General features: G+C 37.6%; 1 protein-coding gene across 1 annotated transcript; it reads left to right on the forward strand.

The window, feature by feature from the left end:
- Positions 1-55: 55 nt before the first annotated feature.
- Positions 56-18262, forward strand: LOC127495997 (histone deacetylase complex subunit SAP130-like). The gene is made up of 21 exons (XM_051863505.1): positions 56-193; positions 987-1115; positions 2857-3122; positions 3267-3428; positions 4271-4394; positions 4476-4597; positions 4704-4828; positions 4917-5061; positions 5153-5243; positions 5364-5468; positions 6842-6983; positions 7127-7245; positions 7379-7651; positions 7801-7975; positions 9984-10088; positions 10683-11044; positions 11307-11528; positions 14234-14359; positions 14464-14567; positions 14648-14761; positions 16882-18262. The coding sequence occupies exons 2-21, from the start codon at positions 1010-1012 to the stop codon at positions 17038-17040; spliced, it is 3147 nt and encodes a 1048-aa protein (XP_051719465.1). The 5' UTR covers positions 56-193; positions 987-1009; the 3' UTR covers positions 17041-18262.

The following is an 18262-nucleotide window of genomic DNA, read 5'->3' on the forward strand; positions in this document are numbered from 1 at the left end:
ATTGTTTAGGGTTATAAATAGAGCAATATTATATAGTTTATGGAGGCCATGTGTAGATACTTCAGGTTTCGAGGACTTTTATTTTAAAAAATTCGCGACCGGAAACGACTTACTGAAGCTAGATTCCCATTGATACCAATGGTCGATTTGCCGGGATACGAAGCGGATGGAGAGTGCGGGCGTCGTGTTTACGGTAAATCTGGGATTTTGCATTTGTAAACACCACAATGCTGTTAGAATAAGGTATTCGACATGTACACATTTCTTCAGTTGCAGGATTACGACCGTTAGCGTGCATCTGAAAGTAATAATCATGTCTCTTTGAAATGACTCATAAGATTTTTGGGCTACTAGCAGACTTGACCGTTTTGTTTTCTAAAACTTATTCTTAATCATAAAAAGAACAAGTATATGGTTATGTACTAATCAGTATTTTAAATTCGACTACATATATGTTTTTAACACATCTACATGATAAACTCAGGAGCTCATCTAGGTACAAAAGCTAGTTCTGGTGTCCTGACAACCGTTAATGTTACAGTCAGCTGCGTCCAGAAACAATAAAGCCAGCTTAAATGCTTTTACTTTATAATTTGTCGTTAAATCGAAGATCATTACCCTAGTCATAACCCTAGTAAACATATTTGAATGAGATGACACTATTGCGAGTAGCATCGCTACTTGATATTTATAGGAAATATCTTCAGTGGGGTTTTTTTTTTTTGTTTTTTTTTTTTTTTGTGGTTTATTTAACTTTAATAGCTCTTATTACTGGGTTCATATTAAAATGAATGCAAGGTAAACGTCTAAAAAAAGATGTCCCCTGCTAAAGCTATTGACTGGATTCATCATGTCTTTGATGTGAGCCATTCAGAGAATCCAGTAATATTCTGCAGCCAGTGTGATGTGCTCTTTGTTTGAAGTAAACGCTTTATCTTCTCTATTGCACGCTGCATTATGTCCTTTTTATGTTCTGCTTTTTTCAGGAAGAACGTGAGAGGTCGTGAAGATGAGTTCTCAGCACTATCCACGTCCAGGACTCCCATCTGGCCTGGGACAAGGACAAACACCAGGCAGTAACACTACAGGACTTCCAGGAAGTCAAAAGAACACAGGTTTAAGACGCACTGACTTACACAAACTAGCATTAAACAAACTAGACCTTCACTCCAACACCTCTGTAATACAGGTCATTATAAATGTTTCTAATCATTCTAGAAATCATTCCAATATGCTGATCTGGTGCTAAAGAAACTTTTCTTATTATTATCAATGTTGAAAACAATTTTGCACCTTAATATTTTATTGGAAAGTCCCCCTGTAGTCATCAATTTTATCCCTTAAAACTCATCTTTGATCACCAAAATTACATATTTAAATGTTTTTTCCTGTGAAAAAAAAATTATTTCTTCATGCCTTAAAATAGCTTGAATATGACTTTACACCCTTGCTTCATTTAGTATACGCAGATCCATGAATATGCATATTAGTCCCCGCCTCCACTCAATCACATAAGCTCAGAATACCTGATCCATTTGGTCTTTACTGTAGTAAACGCTGCACAATGGCATGTTGAAATACTGATTTAATTAAGCCATATGTGTTTGATGTATCAGAGTGGTAATGCGTTTTATGTATTGCTCTCTACGTCAGACACCCAACGATAATTAATATGATTGGCCTTTGGCTTGACTACGTTATCAAACAGTGTGTTGCTACCCATGTTACCCAAACCATGTTTCCATTCACCACCTCAGAGTCAGACAGCTGCCTTCTAAAAATCAACATCCTTAGAAACGCTTTGAACAACTTAGAACATCAGTGGAGAAAAGCATATAGTTCACCATAACATCGTAATATACATCATGTACATAATTCACCCACTGTATTGCTAAATGTACACAATTTTTTGTTTTGTTTTATATCAACAGAAAAATATACCAGGATAATCTGGCTTCTTTTGAGACCCCCTGTTTTGCAGCATAGTTAATGATATGCTAAAGCCCGCCCACACGTTGATGGGATTGGTTACATATTTGTGACGTAGAGAACAAGGGTGATTTCAAACCATGTTTTTGAGACTGTCTTTGGTTTACTGCAGTTTTAAGGAGAAAATACTCAGAAATGGTGTTGACTGATAAATTTGTACATGGATTGTCTTAAAGCATATTAAGGCAGGAACACACCAAGCCGTTTTATTCGTCGGCCGACTAAGTTTTCTCAGTGTGTTCCACACCGTCGGCTGAAGTTGGTCCTCGTCGGCTTTTTTTCTGCCGATTCGACATGTTGAATCGGCGTCAGAGCTCGTCGGTCCGTCGGGCCATCTGATCATTCTGATTGGCTGTTCAGCTACTGCCACCTGCTGGTACGGAAAGGCATTTCATCTTAGGCAGGCGCAGAACAGGCGTGCTACTTGGCCGTCGGCTGTCGAGCGTTGGTTTGGTGTGTCAGGCCAACTTTGGACCCAGACGCTGTCGACGTGAGCCAACCCCGCAGTCTGCTTTCGTTGCCACTAGTTCGTTGCCGTCGGTTTGGTGTGTTCTTGCCTTTAAAAACACCACATAGACATATAAACATAGACATTTCACCACAGAGTCTTTAATATTTTAGTGGAAGTTCAAAAGAACAGCATTTATTTAACATAAAAATCTTTTGTAACATTATAAATGTCTTTACTGTCACTTTTGATCAATTTAATGCGCCTTGCTTACCCTAAACTTTTGAACAGTAGCGAAGTTGAAAATCCCTCACTGAAAACCCTGGTGTTAATGCATATCAAATGTAGACGATAACAAGCTTGTTTATGTCATTAAACACTTCACATCATCAATCATGACCTAATGTGGTTTCATTAAGGAGGACATGAAGATTCTAATCATGCTCCACGTGAGCTGATGTCCAGCGGAGCCACAGCGTTCAGAGATGACAAGCTAGAGACGGTAGTGGTGCGACCCTACCCACAACCCCAGAATCAGCCCCCGCCCCACGGAACAGCTCCGACTCTGCCCCCTCCTCTCCCTCAGCACCTCCCCATCCAGCCAGGCACACCCGTCTCTGTGTCAGCAGCACCATCCCACCTCCCTCAGGGTCTTTCCCTAGCCTTCACTGAGGGTCCTCTGAAGGTACACGGGTTTGGGGTTTTTGATAATTAAGTATCTTCAATTTATAAAGCTGATCCCTCTTGTCTTCTGCCTGAAAATGTCAAAAGTAAGCAAATGTAAAAAGCATGTCCATGTTTACCTACATCACTCTTCTCTTTAATCCAGTCTGCCCTGAAGACAACCATGCCAAGCCGTGTAATTGCTCCAGCACCTGTGTCAACACCGGGCCACCTCACCCTCCCCCCTAAGGTGCCTGGTCATATCACTGCTACCATGGAGTCTACACAGGCCTCTGGTATTCCTGTGGCAACCATCAGTGGTCAGCAGGTTGGTAGTAGTTTTAGATAAATATAAATCAGTTTTGCTGAATTAGAAGTTACTTGGTTTCTCCAGTGTGTGTGTGTGTGTGTGTGTGTATGTGTATATAAAAAATTATATAAATAAAAAAAAAAAAAAAATTATTTTAATTAATTGTGATTTTTCCTCACATAGCATAAATTTAATAAATGACTCTCCAAATTAATGTAGGAACAACATGAAGACTATAAAGAAGAAAATATGATTTATTGCAGAAATTAACCTGAGATATATATATATATATATATATATATAACACAATTACACATTTTTTTGAGATTAACAGTTTTGAGATAAAAATAAGAAATATTAATTATTAATTTTAATTTAAAATATTTTATTCAGTGAATAATAGTGATCTATTAATTTATTTAATGTTTTGTTGGACACTAGTTCATTTAGATTAGTATGGTAAAAAAAAAAATAGATTTTTTTTCATTAAGCAAAAAGTTAAATTGACAGACCTTGGGTAAGATGCACTGTGGCAGAAGGCCCACAGTGGAATTTTGTTGCTGGTGTTTTTATTTTTTTTCAGTAATTATTATAATTTATGGAGGTATTGAATCCTGCCATTATTCTCTCATAATTATTTACCTAAATAAACATTTGCATAGAAAATTGATTTTAATATTTTACATGAATGCACATTCTTCAAAAACAAATAGTTTATTAAAAATATATTTTATATATTAAAAAAAAAAGCAGATGAAAGGACCCAGTTAGGATGTCATATTTTCCCCATAGTTGGACTTGCTGTGACCAGCTTGGTTTTAATTGTTGTTGTTTTTTTGTTTTGTTTTTGTCACAATAAGGGTCACACTGGTAACCTGCATCATCTAATGACAAACGTGCAGATCATCCGTAGTGGAGCCCCCACGCTGCAGATCGGATCCTCCACTGCTCCTCAGCATCCTTTCACCTCCCATTTACCCAGAGGTGAGTTTACAGATATATGCTTCTTCTCATATCAAACAATTTTGTGTTGGCACACTAACTGATTTTGTTCTGTTGTCACAGGAGCGGCTGCTGCGGCTGTTATGTCAAGCTCCAAAGGAACCACAGTGCTGAGACCAGCAGCCGGTCCGAGCTCCGCCACGGGACAGCCTACAGTCCAACACATTATCCATCAACCAATTCAGGTTAATACATCTGTGATCATTTTAGGCATACATTTTGGGATCTATATTAAACACAAATTTGTTTACAAAGCCTGATTCATTTCATACATATCTGTTTGTGTTACAGTCCAGGCCTATAGTCACTACCTCTACGGCAGTCCTGCCTACAGTAGTGGCTCCAGTGACTGCCACCAGACCTCAATCTCCGGTCATCACCACAGTGGCTGCCCACTCTGGAGAAATGGTACACGGGTAAGATGCATCAAGTTTAGATCAAACACATGCACTGAATTTATAGCAGTTGAACTGTAGAAAATGATTTTGTCTTTCTGGATTCTAGTCGTTCAGCTGTGACGATCCACCCACCCCAAGCGACCTTGAGTATTCAACGCCCTCCACCCTCACGTGACACGCCCACAAGGATCACCCTGCCCTCCCACCCTGCCATTGCTGCTCAGAAAGCCATTCCTCACTCTGTTGCACAGGTTAAAATCATTCTGCCCTATCCTTTTGGAAATATTTTTTGAAAATACAAAGCATAAGGAAAGTCATACCTCTTTTTTTCCTCTGTTGTAGAAGCCCATTTTCAGTACTGTGACACCCGTTGCTGCCGCAACAGTGGCTCCAATTCAGGCCACCAATACTGCACCATCACCCACTACAACAGGTGATGAATCTACTCTATACACCTGTGATTTAGAAGCATCTATGCACATCACATAGACTTACGTTTACAGATATATTATAGTACTAAGTATCTGATGTTATTTTAACACCTTTTTTAAAGGCTCCACCCCCTACACTCAGTTGTCTAGTGGCAACATTGTCACTATGACGGTGGCCTCTCACTCCTCTCATGCCACAGCAGTGACCACATCCACCATCCCTGTGGGTAAGTTACCTTTAGCTCATCTGCTCTGGGATTATTTTTATTTCTATTACCACAGAAGTATAGGTATATTGTCTAATATTGTAAAGGGGGGCTTTAGTGTGAAAGCATATGTAACTTTTGCCTATCGTGATTATGTTCGCTTTCGTGTGCTGCCACCTACTGGAAGTGCAAGGTCACACACGTCAGTTGACTTCAATAGTGTGAAGTATAGCGTACAGAGCCCTGCACATGACATGCGGGAAAAAAATAATAAATCATGGCCACAATATAATAATTCATTCTCTCGAACGCTTCTATTTTTGGAATAATTTTTCTTAAAGGTTTTCTTAATTTGTGCAATGATAACCCACCAGCAATGTAAAAATGATTTTATTAATGTATTAGAACGAGTACATTACAATATAAATTTATTAGAATGAGTACATTTATGTGCTTAAAAAACAAGAAAACAGTCAGAATATTGTACCTAGTGGGGAGAGCATGAAACATGAAACCTACGCCATTACCTATAATGTTATACAGTGCTAACAGAGGCTCTTCATAATGCAGACTGCAGAGGGCAACTACCTGCTCTGCCTATAGTTAGCAATGACCCTATAGTATGCAGTGTTTAACAAACAGCTGTTATACTAAATTCTGCTGAGGTGAAATTTAGTGCAGACCCATATCGTGACATTCGTCATACCGTGGCCTCTGTATCGTGATACGTATCATGACTTTGTTGCCAATACACAGCCCCAATAACCATAGCAACATTTTAGCATCTAGTGACTGTGAACAAGAAACATGGTGAAGCAACAGTTTAACATGTTTCCTGTTTGCTATTTTGGACCAAAGTATTACTAATGACCAAAGATGCACTATGTCTGGCAGTTGCACTGCTTTTAAACAGCGCTCTCTCCAGTATGAATGTATTCTAAAGAATAGAGAGTCCCCCCCACAAGAGAGTATTTTAATGTAAATTCTATTAATGACATTAATGATCGCAATTATATTATCAAGGGAAATAAATTTTTTTGTCAAAATCGTGCAGCACTAGTTCGCAATCAAAAAAGTATTCAGAGTAAATGTCATTTTTAAACTTTTTTTATTATTCAGATGCACTCCCTTACAAAATCACCCCAATCTTTCTCTAAACAGAGCTATACAAGTCATCTGCTGAAATTGTTTTCATATCGCAATATATATACAAAAGAAAAGCAAAATATCGCAATGGCATTTTTTCCAATATTGTGCAACCCTAATTGATTTCATACTTTCAAACAGATATGAACTGTACTTGCATGGCTGGAAATAGCTGCCTGGGGGCATAATGTCTGTACTTTGCAAAGTGAACAGACTTGCTCTAAATTGTTTGCTTTGTTCACTTTTAGCTAAAGTGGTTCCGCAGCCCAACACACACATATCACCACGTATCCAGTCTGAATACACTGGAGAAAGGGGCAACCTCATCCCTATCTCTGGTCATCGTTCCTCTCCCAACCCAATCACCATGGAGAACCGCACTGACAACAGGTATTAATCCTCTCCCTTCAATATATTGAAGAAATTATGCTCCTTTCCACCTTCTTTACATTTGAAATGTGTTTTTGGCCACAATCTGGCAATTTCCAGATCAGGTTCATTCTGTTTGCCCTGCTTTTAATGGCTCCCCACAGACAATCTGTTCCAGTGCAGTTTCAATACTTCCTGCCTACCTACCCATCAGCACCATATCCGCTGACCCACACTTACACCCCCATCACCAGCTCTGTGTCATCCATACGCCCTTATCCAGGTACCATGTGGTGCTTAAATTAATATTAGATAAAGCTAAGTGACTTTCCTGCCCTGGAAACTTAATTGAAATTGGTGGGTACTAATTCATTTTGGCTTTTGGTTATTAACATTTGTTTTTCGTGTTGGCACAGTTACTGCTCAGGCGCCCAGTGCAGCGATGCCTGCCCAAGCCGGTGTAGGAGTTGCATCTGCAGTTCATCTGAACTCTATGCAGCTGATGACGGTGGACCGCATTACCCAGATCAACACTCAGAACATTCAGCCAGCTGCCATGGCAGCACAGGGCGTCCAGCCCACGCCCATCCCAGCCCAGGGCCTCCATACCTCTGCCCAGATCACCACCACAAGCATTCAGCCTACACCAGTCAACCAACAACAACCCCCAACAGAGTCTAAAGCTTCAGGTGAGGAGCCTTAGATCAGCTCTGAATCTTACATTAGGGTCCACCTTTAGTGCTGTACATGTATTCATATACCAAACAACTGCATACAAACCTTTCTTAAAGTCAAACATTTGTAGTGATGAGTATCTCTCTGTTGTGTTTTTCTTCAGTTGTACTAGCCGATGGTTCCACTCTAGTGGCTAACTCTATTAGCAATGCATTCAACAACAGTCAGCCTGCTACCACCGTGGCCCAGACACACAATCAGAGTGCCAACGCTGGAACCCCCTCCCTTGTAACGTCCCCTCGGCCCAGCATTCTGCGCAAGAAACCTGCCAATGAAGGGTAAACATGATAAACCCATTTTTTTTTTCATGTTCTTGGCAGTATTTCTCAAGTGTAAATCTCACTATGATATCTGATCATATTTCACCCCAAAATTACAAAGAAAAAATTAAGTTTAATTCTAATATCTGCAATGCGAAAAATATTTACATTACTGTAATGCAATAATGAAAATCATCTTGTGCAGACTCAATGATGATAAAAAATAAAACAATGATAAATAAATTACTACTATCATGATTCCAAGTGCAACTTTACAAATGTACTTAATTTAAATCTTTTGTCACTCACATAAGCCTTACAGAAATGTATCATTAAGATAGTGGCACAATGAAAAAAATATTTTTGCTAAATTTTGGTTCTAAAATAGGCATTATTTTCTTTACTTGGGTTTTTTTTTCCCCCCGTTTTGAATTTAGTGAGAAATATGACCAACACTTGTTCACGAGAGTCAGTGTTAAAACTATTTTAATAGTTTTAGTTTTAACAATAACAATGCTGAATCTCCTGTAAAAAGTTTCTACAATGTTCTACTATGTTTTAGTAGTTCAACATTATTTTTAGGGATGTAACGATATCAAAATCTCACAATATGATAATATAATAATATCTCGATATGAAGTCCACGATACAATATTTATTGCGATATTTAAAAATAAAAAAAGATAAATGAAGTCTTTGTCAGTTTGAAACTTCCAGTGCAGTGTTTTCAGTTTCCATAATAAGGAAAAAATATTAAACAACCAATAAAAAATAGTAGTAAGGGAAAAAAATGCACAATACTCAACGCCTTTTTGTGTTTATTATACTTGTAAAATGAGTTCAACAGACTGCTAATTCACTAACACTTTACAAATAAGGTTCATAAACAGTTAACTACATTAACTAATAATGAACTGCATTTCTACACTATTCATTAATCTTTAACATTAATTTCAACATTTACAAATACATCATTAAAATCAAGAGTTGTATTTGTTAACATTATTTAATGCACTGTAAACTAACATGAACAATATGAACAGCTGTATTTTTATTAACTAACATTAACAAAGATTAACAAATACAGTAACAAATATATTGCTCATGGTTAGTTCATGTTTGTTAATACATTAACTAATGTTAACAAATGAACCTTATTGTAAAGTGTTACCACAAATTCAACACACATTGGATTCATAAAGACATCACTGTTTCTGAAAGAATGATTCAGTGATACAGTTTTAACAGTAATTTGTTGCCACCTAGTGGCGTAACAATGCAATCAATATATTAGTTAGCCTATTTGAAGCATTCTCAAAAGGTTATTTATTTTGTTTTGATCTGTAATGTAGACAACAGCGTTTATCTGAATAATAAACTTTTGTATACTTCTGTGATAATTGGAATATTTGTAACAGAAATAATGATACTGTGTGTTTGAAAAGATTGTTTGTGAAGCTGTGTATATCTAAATATGACAACTGCTCTTTAGATCAGTGGCAGTGCGAACGCAGATTTGAATGTCGTGATTTTATTTTTGTCAAATGTTTAATATAGCCTACACGGGCGAATTGTTGTCATTTAGGAATTAGATCATATGGTTGATGAAATCGAGAACGCAATCTTTTAAAGATTAATCGTGCAGCTTTGTGCAACTACCTCTCTCTCTGCATTGATATCTGACGTATATGAGTAGCGCGAGGGCTTTTCAGTGCATTCATTGTTATAAAATTCATGAGGTGAGACGTCTCTATTAAAGGATACGCTCCTCGCACTTCGTTCTGGATAAGAACCGGTTCTCTGTTCCCAACCCTAGTTACCACTTCCCTCCGTTCTGTTCCATTGGGCTGAAAAAAAAACTACACTTTTTGCCCAGAAGACATATTGTTTCATACAGTCGTGTGACCACGATGATATCGAGACAATTTTGCTATTGCGATACCACAATATTGATAGTTACATCCCTAATTATTTTTGAAAAAAATTGACATTCTCAAGATTAATCCGTCTCTTTGATTTATTGAAGTGCTGCTGTTAGGAAGAACCTGATCCCAGGTCAGCTCAGTGACTCCACAACCCCCAGAATTGATGGACACATCAGGAGTGCTTCAGGATCACCTCGTCCTGCAGGGTATGAAGTATTCAAATTGATTTTGAGATCTTTAGGTTTATTTAAAGGGTTAGTTCACCCCAAAATGAAATTTCTGTCATTAATTACTCACCCTCATGTCATTCTACACCCGTAAGACCTCCTTCGTTCATCTTCGGAACACAAATTAAGATATTTTGATAAAATCCCAGAGTGCTGCATGTAAACTGCAGAGGTCATTGACAGGGGAGAGACAAATTTGTTGAATAAAGTTATTTTTGTTTTGTTATTGCGCACAAAAAGTATCCTTGTCGCTTCATAATATTAAGGTTGAACCACTGTAGTCACGTTGACTATTTTAATGACTTTACTACTTTTTTGGACCTTTAATGTGGTAATTCCTTTGCTTTCTATTGAGGATAAAAAAAAATCTTGGATTTCATCAAAAATATCTTAATTTGTGTTTCGAAGATGAACGAAGGTCTTGGAATGACATGAGGGTGAGTAATTAATGACAGAAATTTCATTTTTGGGTGAACTAACCCTTCAACACCTTTATCCTACTTTTTGTAGTATCAGTTGGTCTTAAATTGCAGCTCAGCTTTATAAACACTAAATCTCCAAACCCTTTGGCAGAGTGAAGCCCAAACCTGACATCCACATGAGCCTCGCTCCATCAGTAGCTGCGGCAATAGAGGCTATTCCTAGCCAAGGAAATGAACAGCAACCACAACATGTGGGACCACCTCCCTCCCAGCTGGCCTCTCAACCTCTCCCCTCCCTAATGACGTCAGCCACGCCTCCCTCCCAACCCACTCCTGCTCTCTCAGCCATACCCGCTGCCATGGCAGTCACCCCACCAATCCCCTCCATGGCCAATGTAGTGGCCCCGCCCACTCAGCCAGCAGCCAGCACCACTTCCGCATGTGCCATCAGCTCCACCCTCCCTGAGATGAATATTAAGCAAGAGGCAGAGCCTATGGATAGTACAAAACCAGGTGAGATCTTTATGCAAAAGAAGTTTTACACTAGTAGTCAACCTATATATTAGCTTGAAAATTAAACCCCTTGTATTTGACTGAGATTAATTTATTAAACCAGTATTTTACATACTCTTCCCAGTGCTACATTGTTTATAAACTGAAATATTGAAAAGATAATGATGTGATACATTAAAGAGACACACATGAGGAGCCAGATTCAACTGATTTAACTGAGTTTAACTGATGAAGCAGTTTCTTTCACCTCAAACCCTCTCAGTGGCATCAGGTCCAAACAGTGGTGCACAGATGTTGGCAGTCCCTGCTACAGACGTCACCCTGGGAGCCTCACCCAGAAAGAAGCCCCGCAAACAACAGCACATCATCTCCACTGAGGAAAGTGAGATGATGGAGACCAACAGCACAGATGAAGAGAAATTCCCACCCAAACCCCTCAGCCTACGTGCAGAGAAACGCAAGTCCCCTCCTAAAGAATACATCGGTAAGCTTCATTACCATGAAGCAGTGTCTTTGTTTGTTTTATTTTTGAAAATGAAGATAATAATGAGGTTCGATAATCAGAGAGATTTCAATTTAATTCAGTTCACATTTATTTGTATAGTGCTTTTCACAATACATGTTGTTTCAAAGCAGCTTTACAGAAAATGCATGCGTCTACATTACAATTTAGAGTGATCAGAGGTGACTGTGTCCAAGTAATGGCCATATTTCAGAAATGTACAGTTCTAAGATAATATAAATCAGCTAACATCATGTATTAACTTTAAGCAGAAACAATAAGCTTATTAAATTATTACAAGTTATGAACATAATGATTACAATATATAGAAAATTTGGCAGTGGTACATGTTGATTCAGAGGTGGTGTCATCTGAAGTCCTTGCAGGAGTTGGAATCATCTCCTCACAGGTGTTGGGTCATCTGTCAAGTCTTCGTAAGAGGCTAGATCAAAACTGGAGCTGGCGTAGTATCTAGTTACCTCCAGATGGGCATCCCAAGATAAAACAGAAAAGCAAATGGAAAATAATGAGTATAGCTGCTGTTCATAACATTTCAAGCAAAGATAATTGTGCATTTGATCTGATATAACTGGAGTACAAGGTTATGGGATGCATTATGTGAATGTTTTGCTAAAGGCACAGTTTCACAGACAGGGCTTAGTCCTTAGTTAATTAGGACATGTAAGTAGCTTTTATAAACGTGCCTTAGAAAAAAATATTACTGGTGTGCATCTTGAGACAGAACAATGGCTGTGACATATTTTAAGATATGTCAGTGCAAGTTGCTTTTAGTTGAAACAACTCAAACATGCATTTTAGTCTGGGACTAGCTTAAGCCTTGTCTGTGAAACCAGGGGAAAGAGATGTATTTTTAATCTAGATTTAAACTGGGATAGTGTCTCTGAGCCCCAAACATCAGGAAGGCTATTCCAGAGTTTAGCAGCCAAATGTGAAAACGTTCTCCCTACTATAATGGATATCCTAGGTACTACCAAAAGTCCAGAGTTTTGTGACCTTAAAGAGCATGATGGATAGTTAGGTGATAGAAGATCAGTTAAATACACAGGAGCTAAACCATTTAGGGCCTTATAGGTCAGTAGCAATAATTTGTAATCGATACGGAACTTAATAGGTAACCAGTGTAGAGATGATAAAATTTCACTTTGTAGGACAATGCTTTTTTTTTTTTTTTATATATATATATATATATATATATATATATATATATATATATATATATATATATATATATATATATAAATATTGTCAGAATCAACATAACTCAACAAAATACTGATAATCTGGGTTTTCACTTTATGGGGCAATGTTTTAATATTTGTTTTTTTTTTTTTAAGAAATTAGAATGGCATAAATTAAATTCACTAGGCAAGTCACCTTTATTTAGCGCTTTATACGATACAGATTGTTTCAAAGCAGCTTTACAGTGATAAACAGGAAAGTAATGATTCAGTGATGCAAACAGCATTCAATTCTGCTGTAAAGCAGCTCTAAAAAGACAATAATAAACAGTGATTATTCAGTTGAAATCAGTTCAGTGTTGATTCAGTTCAGTTCAATAAATGTGTAAAGTTCATCAATTATGAAATGAGTTCAGTTCATCTGTAAAGCTCCAGCTCGGTTCACTTCTCATCCAATAGTGTCAGTGCATTGAAATCAATGAGATTGCTGAATAAGTGTTCCCAACTAAGCAACCCAAAAGGCGAAAGTGACAAGGAACCCAAACTCCATCGTTGACAGAAATGGAAGAAAAAAAAATATATAGGAGAAACCAGGCTCAATCAGGGGGCCAGAGAAGAACTGCAAATGCTACCATGATATTTTGCATATTATTTCACATCTTTATAATTTAGTTTCATAATTTGATTTATAATTAATTATTTAATAATTTAAGTTAAATAATTGTAATAATCTGCATTGCAGAAGGCTACTGCTAGTTGGAGGATTGCCACGAAAATAGTAGCACACTAAAATGCACAATACAAAAGTCCCAGACTAAAATGCATTTTTGAGCTGTTTTAACTTAAAGCAACTTGCACTGACATATCTTAAAATATGACAGTGCCATTGTTTTATCTCAAGATACACACCAGTAATGCTTTTTTCGAAGGTGCGTTTATAAAAGCTACTTACATGTCCTAATTAACTAAGGCTTAATGCTGTCTGTAAAACCAGGCTAATTTTCTTTGTATTTTAATCTACTTTTTTTTTTTTTAAAAAAACAAAAAAAAACAAATTGAAAGTAAATTAAATTTCAGTATTCAACAGTTGCTTTTATGATACTTCCAGCTGTGTTTTTAGTAGAATTTTTAGAATGGTGTCTGGAAAAAAAATTCACTTCTTTCTCTGTGGATTGTCTTAAGACTCCTTACTGCCTTCTACCTGTGAAAGCCTGCCAACCTTTGTTCTAAATAGTACATTATGAAATGGCAACTGTGATGGTGTCGTAACCTAATTGAACCGAGGCCAAATGTTATAACATTGCTGGAATAAGATAAAAACATTTAGAGATAAAGATCAGAGTCATCTTGGCAGTTTGTAAGCTGTTCTAGAGATGACTGGTACCGACAGTTCCTCTGATGGCAGCGATTGTGGGACTAGCTGTAGTTTTGACTTATCACAAGATGTAAAAATGATTGGTGTTTCACTTTGTATCTGTTTCACTGCAGATGAAGAGGGAGTTCGGCATGTTCCTACCCGAGTCCGGCCTCCGATCACTCTGCTGCGGCACTACCGCAACCCCTGGAAGGCAGCGTACCATCACTTTCAAAGATACAGTGACATCCGTGTCAAGGGTCTGTTTAGACTCATCACACAGTATCTTATTGTCCATTTTGCATTAATACAATAAATATAGTCTGGCATCAGTCATTAATACCAGCTTGTGTTATCCAATCAGAGGACAAGAAGGGAACCCTGCAGGATGTGGCCAATCAGAAGGGAGTGGTGTGCAGAGCCCAGGGTTGGAAAATTCACCTCTGTGCAGCTCAGCTCATGCAGCTGGTAACATTTTTTTTTTCTTAGGCTTTAATTCATTACCAGTAATGATGTCAAGCTTCAGAACGAATGTGTTTTGCCTGCAGACTAATCTGGAGCATGATGTCTATAGTCGTCTGACGACTCTCCAGGAAGGCCTCATCCCGAAAAAGAAGGCCGGAGCCGATGATGATCTTCACCGTATAAATGAGCTCATACAGGTGAGAGTCACTGATCACTTTTAACAACACATGATCACTTTCAAATGTGCTATCGGCAAGATTAAAACTTTTACTTGCTTAAATCTTCTTCTGGAGATCTATCAGTATATGCACAATATATTGATACCATGTCAGTTATCTGACATTAGAGTTATTTATTTATTTTAATTCATTGGATATTACATGCTTATGTTGTCAAATGTACCGATTTCGGTAGCGAGTCGATACTGAAATTTTAAAAATGTGACGCTTTGAGCGCAGTTGAGCAGATTCGTAAACACCTCTGATTGGCCATTGTGTTCACGTGCTCATCAGATATGTCTGTGATTGGCTACAGTGATCAACACTTCAAAAACCATGTTGTAAATAGACATCAATGACGCTCTTCACTGAGCACTTACACAGCTACACGTTTTCAAAATGCTTTCAAATTTAACACTTCCTTGAAATGCTCCTGTGCATTGATCATTGTAGCCAATCACAGACATATATGGTGAGCGCGTGAACACAAAAGCCAATCAGAGGTGTTTATGAATCTGTTGAACAGCGCTGAAAGCGTCACATTTTTAACATTTCAGTACCAACTTGGTATCAAAGTCTGTACTTTTGACAACACTATTACAGGCTCATTTCCTCTATTTTTACATTTATATTACTAGAAGTGATCATTGCAAATTATTTAATAATAATTTAATAGCCCTGTTAAATATAATCTTTAGCAAATCTCAAAATGAATATCCATTTTTAATACTCTACGTTATGGTGTGATGCTTAAATTTACTTGTAGCATTTAAAACAATTTTAGTTTTTTGTTGATTTTATGTACACAGAATAGTGTATTCTTTTAATATCGACCATTTATTGGTTATCTGTAATAACATGAACCAGAATATCTTCATAACTACTCTAAAATGTAAAAAAAATGCTTCAGACCCGTTTTCTGTACTGATTATCTAGTCAATTAGGCAAACTAAAAATTAGGCAATTTTAAAAATGTTTTTTGAAAAGTTTGGGGTCAGTAAGATTTTTTTTTTTTTCATGCTTTTGAAAAGTCTCTCATGCTCACCAGATCAAATAAATGCAGTAAAAACAGTAATATTGTGAAATATTATTACAATTAAAATAATTGTTCTATTTTAATATATTTTAAAATGTAATTTATTCCTGTGATGCAAAGCTAAATTTTGTCAGTCTTCAGTAGCCACGTTTACATGTACACTTTTTTTGTCATTACGATTAAAATCATTCCGATTGAAAGGTTCGGTGGAGTGTTTACATGAGGTGTTATCTAATCCGATATGGTGTTTACATGCACCAGCGCTTTCAATCTGAATGACTTTGTGACATGCTCACATTAGCTTATGTCCTGTTTGCCGCCTTGTATTCCTGTCAACATGGAGTGCCGTTATTTCTTATGCGCGCTATTTTTATGTAAAGTGTTGCTCTTAATCAAGCAACAGCGTGAAATTTGTAGCATATTACTGCTGGATGGTATGAGGAAAAGACGGGAACAGGAAGCTGACCTGTTTGGTGGCTGTTCTTCTCTAAGGAGCATTTCAATACTACCCCTCCCTCCACCGTAAAGCAGAAGCGTGTGGATGAAGGGCCGTAGTAATGATTCATTGAGTTCCTTCAGTGTATTTAATAAATGTATTGTTTCAGTTTTACTCCAGTTTAATTTTGCCGCCGACATTTTGCATTCTGACGACCCCTGACTGCTTGACGTGATGACGTAGACGCAAAGTAATCGGTTTAACTCGTTTACATGGCAGACTTTTTATTTTGTTCGGTTTTTAGAAAGGTTTATCCCACCTCTCTCAAACCAATTACAATTTCATTCGGTTTGGGCATTTTTATTCCGATTGAGGTGTTTATATGGAGCATTTTCATTCGGATTGGACTTTCAAACCGATTACAATGCTCCATGTAAACGTGGCTAGTGTCACATGATCCTTCATGATACTTTTTTTTTCCAGGATTGATGAATAGAAAGTACAAAATCATTTATTTGAAATATAAATCTTGTAAGTCTTTCAAAAAACAAAACATCCTACTGACCCCAGACTTTGGAGTGGTAGTTATACAATTGATGTTAATCATAATGCTGTTTCACCACATAGGGCAACATGCAGCGCTGCAAGCTGGTGATGGACCAGATCACAGAAGCCCGTGATTCCATGTTAAAGGTGCTGGATCACAAGGAGCGTGTCATGAAGCTGCTCAACAAGAACAGCAGCACTAAGAAGCTCAATAAGCTGAAGCGTAAGGACAGAGCGTGAGATACACGGACTGGGCCACACTGACCTGATGTGGGACAGGGTTCAGCATGACCACAGAACCTTCTGCTCCATGACCTCTAGCATGCAGGCACACTGCCCTGCCTCACTCTGTCTCTACCAGAAGAGATTCACTTCGAGTCCTGATCTGATGGCAAGACGTCTTTATCTGGCAAGCCCTTCCTCTCCCAGCACACATAGAAGCTCTAGGGAACGACAATATTATATTAACCACAACATGCATCTTTAACTGTATCTTCACTGAAATATGAATGTCTAAATGTTTTATTTTAAACAAGACAACTCGGTCACAAAGAGTTTTTTTTTAGGGAAGTTATTGGATGTTGAAGACTCCATTTTTAAGTTATACATTAGCAGAAATCAGTAAAAGCAATGCTGTACGTCTTCAAGTCTATAGATTATATTCACCACTTTATCATTTTGGGTGCCTTGAACGATGATGACCTGGTATTGACAGTTTGTACAGATTGACAGTCTTTACTGTATTAAACACCAGATGGCAGTATTTCGTAATGGCCCTTCTTCATACCGAAAGGTTTCCATTTTGTATTGTAGCACTTGAAACAATAAGAATTGAGAAGCCATAACAACACCATCCTCGCTGTCCTAAAGGAACAAAGACTGAAGCATTTTACCACATATGATTTGTGGGAAACGTTAAAGGTGCTTTGGTGAAATGGAGTATCGTGCCTTTCTGTGTGCCTCATAAAACATGGTTTTGGTGTGATGGAAGCAGTTTTTCTGCGAAGGTTAAACAGAGTCTGAATGTCTGAATCATATTGAGTTCTCACATCACTGTCTGTCGATTTGTGAGGATTGTTTCATGTATCGTCAGTCTTGCAAGCGCTGCTCCAGCTATGGCTTTCTAGGTTTACTCTTTGGTTGGGTGTGATTACATTCATACATTAAGAGTGGTGAGAATCATGTTCAGATATGACATGTCAATCAGAATTCAGAGAGATTTGTATGTAAGTTAAACCTAAGTGTATATATAAATATAAAAAAATAAGCCCTCTTCCATTTTTTTTTTTTTTTTTTCTTCATAATTGAACGATATTATGTTTATTTTTCCAGTTAAGTTGCTTGAAGCAGTGTCATTTGTGGCAAAGATAAAGCGTTGTATACTGTTTGATCACTCAGTTTCATTTTGAATGGCATTTCATGTTGCACTTCGCTGCTGAAGTAAAGACACTTTGTACATGTA

Source organism: Ctenopharyngodon idella, chromosome 15 (genome assembly GCF_019924925.1).
Source record: "Ctenopharyngodon idella isolate HZGC_01 chromosome 15, HZGC01, whole genome shotgun sequence".
Lineage (NCBI taxonomy): Eukaryota > Metazoa > Chordata > Actinopteri > Cypriniformes > Xenocyprididae > Ctenopharyngodon > Ctenopharyngodon idella.